The following is a 15106-nucleotide window of genomic DNA, read 5'->3' on the forward strand; positions in this document are numbered from 1 at the left end:
CCATTGTATTCAAGCTGGATCATCCTTGGTCAGATTTGTCATATCTGTGTGACCTTCCAAAGCACTTGGATGTATAGAGGTCCCTCAAAAGATGCCAGCGTGTTGGGGTTTTCACGGTGCATTGCATTTTATTCCTTGCTCTAGACAATGTGAAAAGATGGCTTTGTTTCTATCATGTTTGACTGGAGCTGGCTCTGGGTTCCCATTGATAATGTCTTTTATATTCACCCTCTCCAACTTTTGCTGGTTGGCCAGTCTGGCTTAAATCTGTTTTACCCCACAAGTACAGAATTTTATAGCATCTAGGTATTGCAGCTTGGATAAAACCTTTTGTTCTTATTAATGCATTTTTTTAGGTATTAAAAATATATGTGCACTTTAATATAAAGCTCTTTTAATACATCAGCTCATGCCAAACTCCCAGGAGGAACAACTTAACACACTTCTTAGAATTCCCTTCTCCTCTTTCTTCCTTTCTTACATGGTGTTTACCTCTGGAAATAGGTAACAGGTACTCTCTAAAAGAGCAGTATTTCTCCCAGCAAAACCAGTGGCAGCACTCCCATTCATCTGGAGGGCTTGGAGCGTGGGGCTGGCATGCCATGCTCCAGCTGCATGAGGAAGTGTTTCTACCAAGATTTTGAATCCAGAGGAATTTGCAGTGCATGAGAATAATTTTACATTTGGTTTAAAGTATCTGTGACCAAGAGCTTTTCTATAATATTCTCCCAGGACGGTTGGGTCCATAAGCATGTGCCAAGTTGCACAGGGCTGTATATACTGTAAAGGATGGGTATGTCCCTCGATCATGGGTTTGGGCAGCAGGCAGAAATACCTGTCATTCCTGCCACCACCGCCCGTTCATTTTAGAGGCACTTCTTAAATACCTCTGCAGCTTGGGGTCATCAATGTTCTAGGGTTGGCCATATAGAAGACGAATTTTCCTGGCTTCTTGTTTGCTATTGCACTAGCAGGCATGAGAAGGCATTTTGCCCAGTGTTCCTGAATAACCAGTTCTTGTTTAAAAAAAAAAAACAAAACAAACCCCAAAACCACCAAAACAAACAAAAAACCCCAAAAGTAAGAACCCAGAAAATATCTTTTATGTCAAAATGAACCTGTGTCGGCTCACTAGGAAGTCTCCTGGACTCTGAAGCAGCTGGTGGACCTAAAAATTGTGAGGTTTACATTGAAGTTCCTATGATTTGGCTGAAATATAACCGATAATAATGAAGTAGACTGAAATGTCAACCTCTTGATAGGAAGGACACTAGGCAGATTGACGTCGATAGGCACAAAGGTTAGTGGGAGTTATGTGGGAGAACCTATAGCAAGTAGAAACTGAACTAGTATCTTGGGTTTTGTAGAAATCTGCTTGTGTCCTAGGACTCTTACAAACAGGTGAAGTCAGAGAAATGCAATATATGCTGATCCTTGTTTATAGGTTCTTTAGGACTCTAAACCAGGTACCTGTTCTACAGTAAAGTCTAGGGCTTGTTTGTGTGTTTAGAGAATTGTCTATCCTTGTGCATCTGTGTAGCTGAGATTAGTGGAACTGTAACAGAGTTGAATGGGAATCTGTTTTGCAAACACAGATACTAGGTGTGTTTCCAAAATACAGACAGATGCATAGAGCAGTCTTCTGGACTGCTGGAACCAAGGGGAAGAATAATTAAGATTGAGCAGGTAATAAAATACAGGGTTGAAGGTACTCTGTATTTCTGATGTGAGCCTAGCTGTCTCTTGCAAATGTACGGATATCAAGTATCCAGATTCAGTCAAAAAGCCTTGGGAAGGTGGCACATCACTGACGCTTTAGAGACCTCGAAAAATCCCAATATAATGGCCCAATCCAGCCTGCAGCGGGATTCTTCCTTTGGCTACCTCTGGGCTGTGAATCAGGTCCCTTGAGATTATTTTTGGTTGACCAAGTTCCTACCACTGCTTCCCCCACCCATTTTGCTGTTGGTGCTGTTGCAGAATCAGGCCCTATTGTGATTGTCAGCATATGCCTGTGATGATGGAAATGTGGAAACACTTGTATTCTTTGTGTTACTGAATTTTATCTATGTGTATGTATATATATAATGTCAACTGGCTTCAAGAGTTGTTCGCTCTTTCAGCAGCTGACAAGGCTGATCTGCAGTGCTGCAGTTCTTCCCTAAAAGTTGGGAAGCCCAGTTTTAAAGCCCCAATAAAATCCTACTATAGGCTAATCTAGTTTTCATGCTTTTTAAAACAGGTACAAATGTTGTAAACCAAACAAGGTTTATATGTACCCAAGATGAGCCACTAAGCACTTCAAATAGAAAGCCCATCACTTGTAGGTACCCAAATATTTACAGAGTGTGTCTTGAATGAGGAATTAGATGCCCTGCTCAGCCCTGCCAAATTATGTAATGATCTTTTTCACTTATTAAGATAGATGTCTAATCTACCGAAACCTTAAAAACACTCCCAGGGCCTGGACACTGGCAGCCAAACACATCACAGAGTGCTTGTTCGAAATTACCATTGCTTTGTTGAGACAGCCAGCAACATCCCACTGACCTGCAGGGCTGAAAGAAGAAAGATTTAGTGGTAAAAACCCAACCTCTGTCAAAACCAAACATGGGGGGGGGAAAGACAGTGATGATGATGTTTAATTTGGTGCAAAGGTGAAGGTTGGGCTGGGAAGATGAGAGCTGCATGGGTGGGTCACTGCAAAAACACCTCTTCCCCTCCTGCTCCCTCTGCAGCTTTTCCAATGGGTGGCCAATGAAAGCTTATCCCCTTTTTAGATTTTTTTTTTTCCCCCATTAAATCGTCACAAGTGTTAACTTTTCAAAGGCTCTGAGATTCAAAGTGCTGTACCCAACACAGAGCCCTTTTTTCTTCTGCCTTTGATTTTATGCACGTTTCAAGCTGGTCAGAGAGTACATGGGGGTTTTGCAAGGGTTTTTGTTTAGGCTTGGTTGGTGGGGTTTTAGTTTTCATGCTGCCAGCCTTCCCAGGATTATTGCCTATTAATTGCCCTTTAATAAAGCTGCTAACCAAGGAAAGGAATATTTTTACCTTGGTGCTAGATTTCTAAACTTGATTGGCTTTATTAAGTGGAAAGACAAATAAATTTAAACCCTGCACTGAGATCCTTAGCGCAGGACGCCAGCGGCTAGAGGTCACCAAGTCACTTGGACTTCCTCCCAGCAAAAGCAACATCATATTTCAATGTCCAGCCCCACGGCATCCTGCGCTGCCTTGCGCTTTGCTACACCTGCTTGGTGCTGCTCAGAATGGGGCTGAGCCACTTTCTGCACCATGGACCCTGTGGCAAAACGCCTCTGGGCTTGGACGGGGCAGGATCAGCCCCCAAGAGATTTCTATTATGCTCATGGTCTGGAGCCCTGTTTGATCTCTTACAGCATAGTCAGATAAAAACGTGTGGCTGGGATTTCCTTGTTCTGTTATTAAAGCAAAAAATCCCCTTTATATAAGGAAAAAACCTTTCCTTCACCTTGCGAAGGATGTTACAGTTCAGAAGGTAATCTCAGCTCCATTTACCTTTTTTTGCATTGGAATAAGGAAATGCCTTTGTTCTGTGCTTTAGTTTTCTCTGTCTGTGAGATGGGGGATAACAGTACTTCTCTGGCTGCACAGTCCTACGTGGATGCGACAGGGTTGACTCCGTGGCTTAGGGCATGGTCCACAGGCTGCTGTGTAATTTCTCAGCATGGAGATTCCAGTATTAAGGAGGATGTGAGGCCCTTCTATAGCATTACTAAAGATTTTGCAGTAGGTCTGTACATGTAGGTGAGTCATAGCCACAGAGAGAGTGGCCAAATAGGACTGTTTCTGGAGAAGAGTGGCCATCCCCAAAATCAGTGTAATTTTTTGCCTGCTGTGTACATCTGTTTCTCACTTCAATGCAAGTCAGCGTCGTTACCATTTCCTGAAATGTACCTCTTGTATTCTCAATAATTCTGTACCTTTGGTAGGGATGGGAAGTGGTGGAGGGTGAAAGCTCCACCTTTTACGGGGTTCAGCTGTTGAATTTGTAGATGCAGATTGCTGCAGCCAGGGATGCGTAATCTGAATTTCCTGTTAAAACACTGAATCGGAGGGGTAGACTAGGCCAAAAGAGGCAATGAGGCCAGATGTACCATCTTCATGGTACAACCCTACGCTGCTTGCCTTCCATTCCCAAGGGTGTGTGGGCTGTAGCCCCGCTTCTGGATACTTTTGCCTCCGGCAGATCTCCTAGTGTGAATAATGTCTCTGTGGTGTTTTGCTGAGGGATCCCAAAGGCAGCTCTCTCCGCATTTAATTTTGTCTTCTTCCAGACTTCCCTCTGTAGTGTTTTTCTGCAAAACCCATTCTCTGGCTGCCTTTTGGCACCACTACAGGCTTCTCCGTGCTGGAACCCCCTTGCCAAAAAAAAAAAAGTGGGTGGTGACCTAGTCACTTAGACAACCCGTCCTCCAAGAAATAACCTTGTGGAAGAAGAGCCATCTTGAGCATGATTTACTGTTTGCCTTGGGCTGGGGTCTTCTCTTCCTTGGGAAATTACAGCTGAAAGAGCAGCCTCTCACCCAGCCCTCGAAATCAAAGGCATGTTTTGTCTTCTAAGTAATATCCGTTCAGCTATGGAGAGTATGTTTATGTTTCTCATGTTTAAAAAAAAGAAGGGGGGGGGGAAGGGGAAAAAAAAGGGAATCTGAGGTTACTGTTCTGCTGGAAAAATGTCAAGACTTGATTGGCAATATCCCACTAAACCACAAGTTTGTAGGAGAGAAAACAAAACCATTGGATTTTCTAAACTATGCCTATGCGCTCTTTAAGCAAATGTGTACTATATAGGTCAGTTATACTCTATTATAGCTGTGGCAAGCGTATATATAATTGAAACGCGGAAATACTACCCCATGCTGTTCAATGAATGAAGGGAAAACAAATCTTTATTATTCCTGGGTTCACATAATATATAGGAACACTATTGTCTTTTTCTTTTTTTTTTTTTTTTTTTTTTTTTTTTTTTTTTAAAGCCAGTTTTAGCTTTCAGATGTATTTTATTGTCTGTGGGAACATGTGTTTTACAGACCTGTCATGTGAAAGCTATTAACAAGAGGAACTGGAGAAATAACAATAAGCCACGTAACCGTGGCATGTCTACTCCCCGAGTTCAACTGTTACGCCGCTGCTTCAAGTGCATGTGAAATTGGATCGTGCCAAGCGACATTAGCTCTTCTCCTGCAATTTTTCATTGGGAAACTAAGAATTTTTTAAGTGGCCTATTAATATCAGATTGCTGGCATCAGAGGCATGTTTTGGGGCCAAGCTGGCTAGGCATCAAAACGGTTAAATGGTGGAATGAAGATCAACTGGATTCACACGAGTTGTCCGATTTTATTTACCAAATCTGAGCTGGGCAGGAGGTTCTGAAACCTTTCCTTGCCGGTTCACGTGTGCGGTGGAAACTGTGCTGCCCTGCCAAGTGCCGTGGGGCCCAGTGCTTGCGATTAACCCATTTCTAGAATTTTTGAGAGGATCTGAAAGGGTTCCTGAGCAGTGGCCCCAACTGCTCTTGGGTACCTGGGAAGCTTCAGGTCTACATGTGGTTGTTCCTGCTCACACAGAGCAGATGGTGGGGACTTTCCCTTTTCTTAAGACTTAACAAAACCCCCTAATAATCCCGGATTAGGCAAACCTATTAACATGTAGGAAAAGGAGCCAAAATGGATTGTGCAAAGTAAAATACAGAAAGTGGTTCACGTGGAGATGGGGAACATTACTTTGATGATACTTTTTAACTCCCTGGATGACACCTTTGCTAATCACATCTAGCAGATCACGATCACTGAAAATGTACTGTGGACAAATTTTGCTGAAGCCCAGCAGCACTTCATTTTTAATTTTTTAATTTTTTTAAATTTTAGAGGGAAAAACCCTCTGATGTCTTAGACTTCTTGCTGTGTAAACCAACCTACAGATACTTAAGCAAGTTAGTGGCCAACAAATGTCCCTAGTACTTTCTGTAGGATCTGGGCGTGAGACCTGTTGCCTTGGCCCAAGGACAGTTTGAACTGCTCTGCGTTTGTTTTCCCCTTACCTGGGTTTCACTCTGCAAGTGGGAGGAGGGTTTCCTGCACCTTGTGGTTTGTGATTTACTCTGAACGTGGGTTTCGGGGAATTTGGGGCTTGCTTTGGTTGGGGATGTACTGCTTCTCTGTGATGGGCTTGGTAGCAGAGATGGATGGGGAAACTGAGGCGAAGGGAAGGAGCGTGCCGTGCTCAAGGTAACATCATGCCCGAGAAATACCCTAGGGCTCTCCTTTCTGGTTTGAGGCAACACTGTATTTCTCTGGAAGACTTAGAAGAATATGGAATTACATATTTTATTACATGGGGTTTCAAGGTGTCCCCTCCATAGTGTGTGTCCTACCCATCACCTTGTGGTTTTGAGCACATCTGTTCCATGCCGGGTGCAAAAGTCCATCCGAGCTGTGCAGACGCAGGTCTCCTGCACAGGGGGTTTGCAAACAGCATTTAAAAACAGTTTTCATGTGGCTTTAATGTAACTGAAAGTGAACGGGCTTTGATGGGAGTTCAGCAGCTCTTGTGGATGGGCTGGCTGCGTGTGTGCTCAGGTTCCCCTTGCATGATGGGTCAAGGGTGGGTGTCCCACAGCTGCTCAAAGCACATAGTCTTACGGCATTAGTAGGTACAAACATATGTATACCCTGTAAATGCAGAGAGGGAGGGAGCTGAGGAAGGCCAGGTTGGATGGGGCTCTGAGCAACCTGATCTAGTTAGCAGTGTCCCTGCTCACTGCAGGGGAGTTGGACTAGATGACCACTAGTGGTCCCTTCCAACCCTAAACATTCTATGATTCTATGATTCTAAGGCTGTAGAGGCATAAAAATAATGGGGGTGGAGTGTAGCTGGGCTGGCCAGGTAGCAGAAGCTGTGCTGATACTGGATCCTCCAGTGTTTGTTTGCACAGCTCTGGGCTGCCCTGCCATGGGGCACTCGGCAGAGCACTGGGCCCTCCCCGGAGAAAAGTGCCAGATTCGTTTTCATGGCTTTTTGCAGAGGGATTGCTTTAGGGGTCCATTCCTGTAAGTTAATATTTGCTGTGCATAAGGCTTAACTGAAACCAGGCAGTGCAGACATCTGATAACCATAACAGAGGAGATGCTTTTTCCCTGCAAGAGTGACTTGGAAAAACAAATCCCAATGCTATTCCCTTTGGAAAAATAGCAAGATGAAAAGAAAATCATCAGGAATGGTGCTGCATGGTTTGCAAAGGATTTTCTCGTTGGGTCTTTTTTTTGGGGTTTTTTTTTTTTTTGGTTTTTTTTTTGCGAGTTGCTTGTGTTTACCTGTGTTGCTGATGGGTTTGGTTATTGTCTCCCCTTCTTTCTAGCTGGGTTGCCCTTTCTCATCATTGAAACAAGCACAATCCAGCCCTACCAGCGGGGCTTCTACTGCGATGATGACAGCATCAGGTATCCGCTGAAGACGATGGAGACAATCAATGATGCAGTGCTATGTGCTGCAGGCATCCTCATTGCTATCCTCGCTGTAAGTACCACATCCAAAACCTCCTCTCCCGTCTCTTGGGCATCCTCGATGGCTTTTTGTCACCTCTTTAGCCAATGGCACCAATGGCCCATCGGTGTTGTGGGTTTAATGCTGTCTTGCTGGTGTGTCTGTACTATCTACTGAGGTGTACATCTCCGCTGTGATTATCTGACTTCCGTGTGAGGGTGGAGCAGTAAACATTTGCAAATGAAAGCCTGTAATAGGAGGAATGAGATTAGTCTTGAAGCCTGTAAACAGGTCCAAAGCTGTTTGGGCAAGTCTGTGAGCTCCACAAAAGTTTCTTCACCCTCTGGTATGAGTTCAGAGTAGAAGCAAAAAAGACTTTAGTGTCAATAAGGACTTGACATGGTTTGTCCCTATTCAAATAACTCTTAGTATTTGCCTATTTCGTAAGGTTTAAAAAAAAAAAAGAAAGGATACATCTTTTCAGCTAAGCAGTACCTGGAAAAGTTTCACAGGTTAGTATTAGATTTTTGAAGAGATTGGGTATTATAGCCGTATTAAAAAGACGATTAAAACCTTCCACGCAGAGCATACTCCCAGAGTCCTCACTGTAAAAAGTAGCTAATGCACCACTTTCCCAATGTCTCCTCATTTCTCTTTTCCTGCCAGGTTTCCTAGAGCTGTGCTAGGAAACAATTGCATGGTGAGAGCTCTATATGTCAGCCAAAAAGCTGAATTCAGCCCATGGAGCTGAGCCTCCTTATGCCAACACGTCTGATGCTGGGGTTGGAAGGCAAGAGCTGTCTCCTGGCGCTTGGTTAAACGCTTCCAGCTGAAGATGAAATTCCCCTATGAAAAGTACCTATGTTTTCCTTCTCACCTGCTGCCAGCACAGCTCAGGTGCTTTCCCAGAGGTGCTGCCTTCCTCTTGGTCCTTCAGCTGTGGAGGGATGGAGATGGAGAGGTCAGGAGCACTTGTTTTCCTAGCTTTCATCTTTCCTTGTAGGAGCAATGGCATGGGCAATAGGTATTTTAGCACAGCATGGTGCCTGCTTTGGTAATACCTTGTCCTCACCCTTGCTGCTTCATGCTTGAATATCTCCATCGTTTCCTGACCACGTATACATAGCAAAGTAGGTCCCCAAAACTGCCTTGTTCCTATGCCCCTTCCCTCCTCAAAACAAGCCAAAAAGGTGCCAGACCCCCAATCCTATAAACACGGCAGAATTTTACCCTGCAGGTGAATTACCCCCAAGTGTGGAAAAGCCATAAAAATGAAATGAAAAAGCCTCTCATTTTCACATTACTGCCTGAGCTATCGGCAGGCTGGCTCCATGTGGAGTGTGCTTCTTGTCAGTAATGAGGCGGTGGCAAATACAGGAGTTGGAATAGAAACTGGAAACATAATCAGCTGCCTATGTGATCCATCGGCTTTCTACCACAAAATAGCAGGTCAATTAAAAGAGAAAGAAAATCCCCTAAGAATTAGATGTTTCTGCCCTGGTTTCGCTGTGCCCACAACAAATGTAACTTAATAAGGTAAATTCAAAAGCTTGCTTATTTGCTGTTGAGTGATACAAATGGCTAACGAGGAATTGAAGGAACAGACTTTTTTGCTAGGGCAGTGTGCATGGAAAATTCAAGTCAGCCTGACCTCTTTTTTCAGATGTAACCCAGATACCAGAATTACTGTAGCATAATAGGAATTCCTTCCAAATCCACAAAGCACTGACTCCGCTCCTTTCGCTCACGTTTGCCTTCGCAAGGCAGGACAGTGGTTATGAGGACTTCCAGGGAGCTGGCGTTTTGGATGGCAAAGCCAAAATTTCACGCCCTCGCTTTATGTGGCGTCATGGGCAGTCTAGCCCAGGGTAAAAGGTCCAGGTCGTGTTTTAAATGGCTTGAGGACACCCGGAGTGCTCATTAAGTAAAAAGCAGAGGCAAAGACCTTTGCTTCGATCAGGATCCTTGAGAGGATATGCATTTCATTTTAATACCTATATATTTATTGACTTTAGGCAAATTTACATGCAGATGACCCTGGAGAGGCTCATGTCCCTGGGCTGTGCACTCTCATGTCTCTCCTGACTGCTCTTCCTTCTGGAAGATGGTTAATTTGATCAGAAGTATGTTGATGGTCCCCAGGATGACCAGGGGAAGGTGACATTTTCCTTTTCCTGAGCCTTGGTATGGGTACCGCTGCTGAGCCACCCCATGTCCCCGCATCCGACAGGTCTTGAAAGCCTATGAAAAATACCTAAGAAAATCAATTTCCTAGATGATTGAGGTTACACAGCCAGATTAGCTGATTGTTTTACAGTTGAAGGTGATACGCTTCAATGTGATTAGACACAGAGAATGATACACCTGAGACATAAGTGATTAGAAAAGCTCTAAAAGTAATTACAGGCTAATTGGATTGCTGGTGATACCTTATGATAATGATAAAACGGGCATGAGAACCAAATGCCTGCAAAAGACATTCATGGACAGAAAAGTTTGGTATTAGCTTCTGTCTAGTGACCATCTTTCCAAAATGTGTGTGACAGTGCCCTGGGAGCTGTGCCCATCACACAGGCACGGCATATGTCCCATGTGGCTGGCTCACCAGAAGTGCAAGGCATAAGAAGAGCTTAATATCTTTAAGACTTCTTGGTGGGTTTTTATTCAGGATGTCCTTTCAGTTCTTGCACATCTGTGCTGCATTAGTTTTTCACTGTCCTGCTTTATCTGGGACAGCATTTGCCAAAAAAACAGATTTACCCAATTTTTAGCTTCTCGTTAAGGTTGAGCCGTGGCTTTAACTAAGCGAGGAGGGTTCATGGCTGCCCAGCAGTGTGTTAGTGAGGGAATGAAACCTCCAATTTACAATCTGCTACATGTGTGCAATTACCCAGACCACCAATGGTGAGAGAAAAATATTAATCCCCAGACTTTTGTTGGTCACATGCCTTTCCCAGGCCAGGAGCCTCGGGTTTACATGGATCTGTTTGTGAGTTCGAAGTAAGGGCACATCCGCTGGTGTCAGATGTCGTCCTTAATTCAGCTCATCTCCCCTCTGCAAAAGTTATGAGTTTCGAGCCTCATGGCTCCCCTTATCATGAATTTAGGCTTTTGGGAGGCTGCAGGCAGTGGCTGTGCCCTCATGCAGGAGCATCTGTGTCCCTCCAGGACACCCTGGAGTTGCCTCCTGCCAGAGGAGCAGGAGATGCTCCAACCTTCCTCTGCGGTTCTCATACCAGTAGATTTCCTGGCTGCCAGCTTGTCCTGGAAGGTGGTCCAAAATGGAGATAAACCATGGTCTTTGGAGTCTGAGAGGATTAAAAAGACGCTGGAGTCGATTAGCTGCAGCTCCCCAGACAACTCTTCGTCATGAACAGATTTCCAAGAGTAAATCTCAGCAGTGACATGTAAACACCAAATGATGGTGCAGCCACCCAAAGTATTTCTGTGCGTGGTAGCAGAGTGCTCTAGCTTGGCCTTTATTTTTTATTATAGTTGTATCTCTCTTTGATAAAGCCTGCCTAGCTGCAATTTCAGCTGCCTTAGGTCAACCTTAGTTTTTTCAGGCCACGGTACGAGTGAGTTTAAACAATGATACAGCTTCATCTCCTCTTAGTCTAATTGCCATACTTTTCCAGTTTATTAGTTTCCAAAGGTTGTGCCAAGCTTTTAAAAAAGGTAGGCAGGGGAGCCTTGTCTCCTGCATGCCTCTGGCAGGCTGCCACGCCGGGAGGAATATTGCTGGCTGCTCCAGAAAGGGATTAACATGAAGGCATTTTTCCTGACAGTTAATTTTAGGTATCACAGTCCTTGTGACTAGAGAGGGGCAGGGACGAGGGGGCAGCTGAAAAAAAAAAAAAAACCAACAAAAAAACCTCGATTTATTACTCAGGTATAAAAACATTTAAAGTAATGAATAAAATCCTAAAGCTGTAAATCTGGAGCTCAAAACCTAGGTGTGTAACATGACGGAGAACAATTTAAGCCTTTGCCTCTTTGGGAGAGGTGAGACATTTGGACTTAATTTCACAGCCTGATGTTCATTAACCTGCCTTTTAAGAGTTGGGATTATGAGAAGTCAGGTCTTCTGCTCCCTGGTTGTGATTTATGGCAATATTGTCAAACACCAGCACCCCCGTCACAAGAAACACATAATTTGCTGCCATGCAGTGGCAAGACCCCTTGAAATGCCTGAAATAGCTGGCATTTACGGAGGGTTTGAGTGGCTTGAATTGGGTTTGGTGGTGGCAAATTTTGAGCTAGAATCTGAAAAGTTTTGGGCTTTCTGAATCTTCCTCTGTTGTGTTCATGGTTTTCAGAGAAGAAGATAAGCAGCTTGTTCATTTGTTTTCCTCCAAAATTGGTTTGATAAGAGGGTAGTGGATCTGGCCCCTCGTTCCCAAACACACATGGGTTCTTTATTTGGTTTATATTAATTTTTTTTTTCCACTGTGCTGATATAGATCTGGGGTACTATTTCACTTCTGTAAAGATATGCCTACATGCTAAATCAAGACCTGTCTGTCTTCTTTCTTCTTGTTTATGAAATTTTCCCATAAACAACACTTTGAGCAGCGCATTCTTTTCTTGAGAGGGAAGAGGAGGAGGATGGAGAGACGCTGGGCTGTGGGCTCTCCTTCCTCATTGTGGGAGCATATTCCTGGTTTGAGATGCTCGGAGCATGAAGAGCTCTCTTGGCCCTGCATTTGCTGCCCGTGGCTGGTTTTACACAGCATCTTTCCTGCTCTCTAACCTCTCTGTTGTGTTTCCCCCACAGATTATAACGGGAGAGCTCTACCGCATCCACTACCTGAAGGAGAAGTCGCACTCCTTTATCCAGAACCCCTATGTGGCAGCGCTCTACAAGCAGGTGGGCTGCTTCGTTTTCGGCTGTGCCATCAGCCAGTCCTTCACAGACATTGCCAAAGTGTCCGTCGGGCGCTTGCGGCCGCATTTCTTGGACGTCTGCAATTTGGATTTCTCCACCATCAACTGCGCTAAGGGAGTTTACATCCAAAACTACACCTGCAGGGGAAACGACAGCAAGGTCCAGGAAGCCAGGTGAGAGCCTGTGGTGTCAAACCAGTGGGTCGCTGCCACCGAAATGGTGCCTAATGCTAAATCTGTCCTGGGGTTTCTCTGCCAGCACTAGATGATTCAAACGATGCTTTTTCTGCAAAGGCCGTAACTCCGTCTGCCAGCGACAGGCAGTTTCCCCTGGGAGTCGCAGGACTCGGCTGAATAATATTTCTTTTCCTTTCTCTTTACTCCTACGCTATTGTTTCCCTGAGCAGTTGCTCAATGTGGGAATTCACCGTAAGAGCTGAGCTCATGGCGAGCAGCTCGTGCTGTCCCATGTGGCAGAGCAGGGGGCTTCTCCAAGAAGGCTCCACGCAGGCAGGGCTGCCAGCACCTCCCCTTCGAGCTCTCTTTCAAATCCATCAGATACTCAGTTTTGACTTTTCCATGCTGCAATTTCACATGCCGCAATTAAGTGACGAGAGAAGTTGCTCACTTCTTACTTCTTTATGGTTTCCTGGTTATTTGAGGCGACACGATGAGTTATCGGGCTATCCTGGAAATCACTGCTGTCCCATGAGTAGACCAGGAAGGGACGAACAATGTGAGCATCCTGTCCCTCCATTCGCTTTCTGCCTCATGAGCGAGTGGGGCGGCTAATGGGCGTTTTGTAACCCAAAAGATTGGGGGTTGTGGGTTCTTCTGCTTTGGCACCCTCTCGGTAGCAGTAGGCAAGTTTAACATATTACATGTAAAATTATAATGCCAAAGATTGTAGTGCCTGGTTCTTAGCACCTGCTTTGTTTTGCAGGAAATCCTTCTTCTCGGGGCATGCATCCTTCTCCCTCTACACCATGCTGTATTTGGTGGTAAGTAAGCTCAGCCCTGCGTGAAATTGAGCTGATTTATCCCCTGTCCCCCTTTCCCAAGGCACTTACCCATGTTTGGTAGTGATAATGGCATGATCAGGAAATGGAGGATGGAAATAGAGGATCAGTTGGAAAAAAAAAAAGTCTGAACAAGCTAGTGGTGGAAAGGTCCACTCTCAGCCCCTGTGGTGTTATTTGGGATGGGGGTTCCTGGGGTTGACAGCTGAGCTCTTCAGCTTTGGGATGTAGCCAAGGCTGCAATTAAATCCAAATCCTATTAAATCTGTGGATGACCTGTGCAATTTTATTCGCCCCACGTTGTGGTTTCCACTGGGGAGAGTTTGGAGTAAGCTAAAATGTTGCATCAATGGAGGGGGAAGATGCTGTCGTGGCTCTGTCAGGGAGCAAAGGCTGGTTCCCAAATGTGCCAGCAGAGCAGGTGAAGCAGCCTCTACCCGCCTGGATCCGGAGCAGAGGGCTGGGACTTGTTTTTCTTTTGTCAGTGAGAAATGGCTCTACCCTTCCTGCCCTGGGGCTGGGGCCGGGGCGGCTGCCAAGGTGCTTCCTTCTTGGGCTGCGGGAGGCACCCTGCCCGCACCCCGCACGGGGCTGGTCTTGCACGCAGAGCTTTGGGAGGATTGGGATAGTGACTTGTATTTCGTTTTCCTCTTTTTTTTTTTTTTTTTTTTTTTTTAATTATTTATTTAAAAAAAAAAAAAATCCGGAAAAAGCACTTAGTTTCCTTTCAAGATTTGTGCCTCCCTCCCTGCCATCTCCTGTAAGCTCAGACTAGCAAGCAGAGAAACAGCATGGCGCTGATAAAAACATTAAATGTGAACTTTTATCTATGAGCCGTGCTTCCCCCCATCCACTTCACCCTCTGAGAAGATAAGTGACCGTTGGCTCCCTCCTCCTGCCTTTTCAGCCCTGGATCTACCTTCCCTGTAAGCAATTTCTGTTTCAGTTATTCGGCTTTTCCAGGCTGTTGGGGGTGGTGTATTAAATTCTTTCCTCATTTCCCCCCCACCCTGCCTTTTTTTTTTCTTTTCTGTTCTTGGAAAACTTTTTAATTTCTTCAGTAAACATTTTGGCTGTTTCGTCCCAGCTGCGTTACAACACAGAGCTGTCCCAGCAATGCTTCACAGGAGGCTCAGCCCTCCGTCGCTGCTGTCGCCAAACTTTCTGAGCTGAGTTTGGAAGCCATCACTCACACCAACATTTCTCTATTTCCAAGGAGATCTGCGGGCAGTCAGATAAATCAGCTCTGAGATGCTTTCAAGCCTGGCATCCAGAAACAGCAAGGACTGCCACTCCCCATTATGTTGGTGGTGGTCTCTCTCCAAATACTCAGCAAGATTGCAGTTGTCCTGCCGGGTATTTTTTTTAGAAGATGCTGCTCCCGGGCCTTCCTGAAAGCCAAGCCCAATGCTTTACCTTTTGCACAGGATCATGCCCTGCCACATCCTTCAGGGTCAGGGATAAACCCAGGGGGCTGTGCCCAGCCGGGCAAGTGCTCACCCCTTCCCCGTGTTTCCACCCTGCTCACTTCAGCTGCCCAAAGTCACCAGGGCTTGACCCTGTTTCTGCATGGTGCTGTGCAGACCATGTTGCTTGGCCAGGTTTTTCCCATGTTTTCTGAAAAGCCAGAAGTTACGGAGCAAATGAGAAACGAAGCAGCCTGTGGCAGCACA

General features: G+C 45.2%; 1 protein-coding gene across 1 annotated transcript in view; it reads left to right on the forward strand.

The window, feature by feature from the left end:
• The window catches only part of PLPP3 (phospholipid phosphatase 3), a 45891-nt gene that overhangs the window by 18996 nt on the left and 11789 nt on the right, over positions 1-15106 (forward strand). The window contains exons 2-4 of the mRNA XM_035891758.1: positions 7345-7560; positions 12305-12588; positions 13358-13415. Of these exons, the coding sequence (XP_035747651.1) occupies positions 7345-7560; positions 12305-12588; positions 13358-13415 (558 nt within the window). The remainder of the gene's footprint in view (positions 1-7344; positions 7561-12304; positions 12589-13357; positions 13416-15106) is intronic.

Source organism: Egretta garzetta, unplaced genomic scaffold, assembly GCF_000687185.1.
Source record: "Egretta garzetta isolate BGI_Z169 unplaced genomic scaffold, ASM68718v1 scaffold163, whole genome shotgun sequence".
In the NCBI taxonomy this organism is placed as follows: Eukaryota; Metazoa; Chordata; class Aves; order Pelecaniformes; family Ardeidae; genus Egretta; species Egretta garzetta.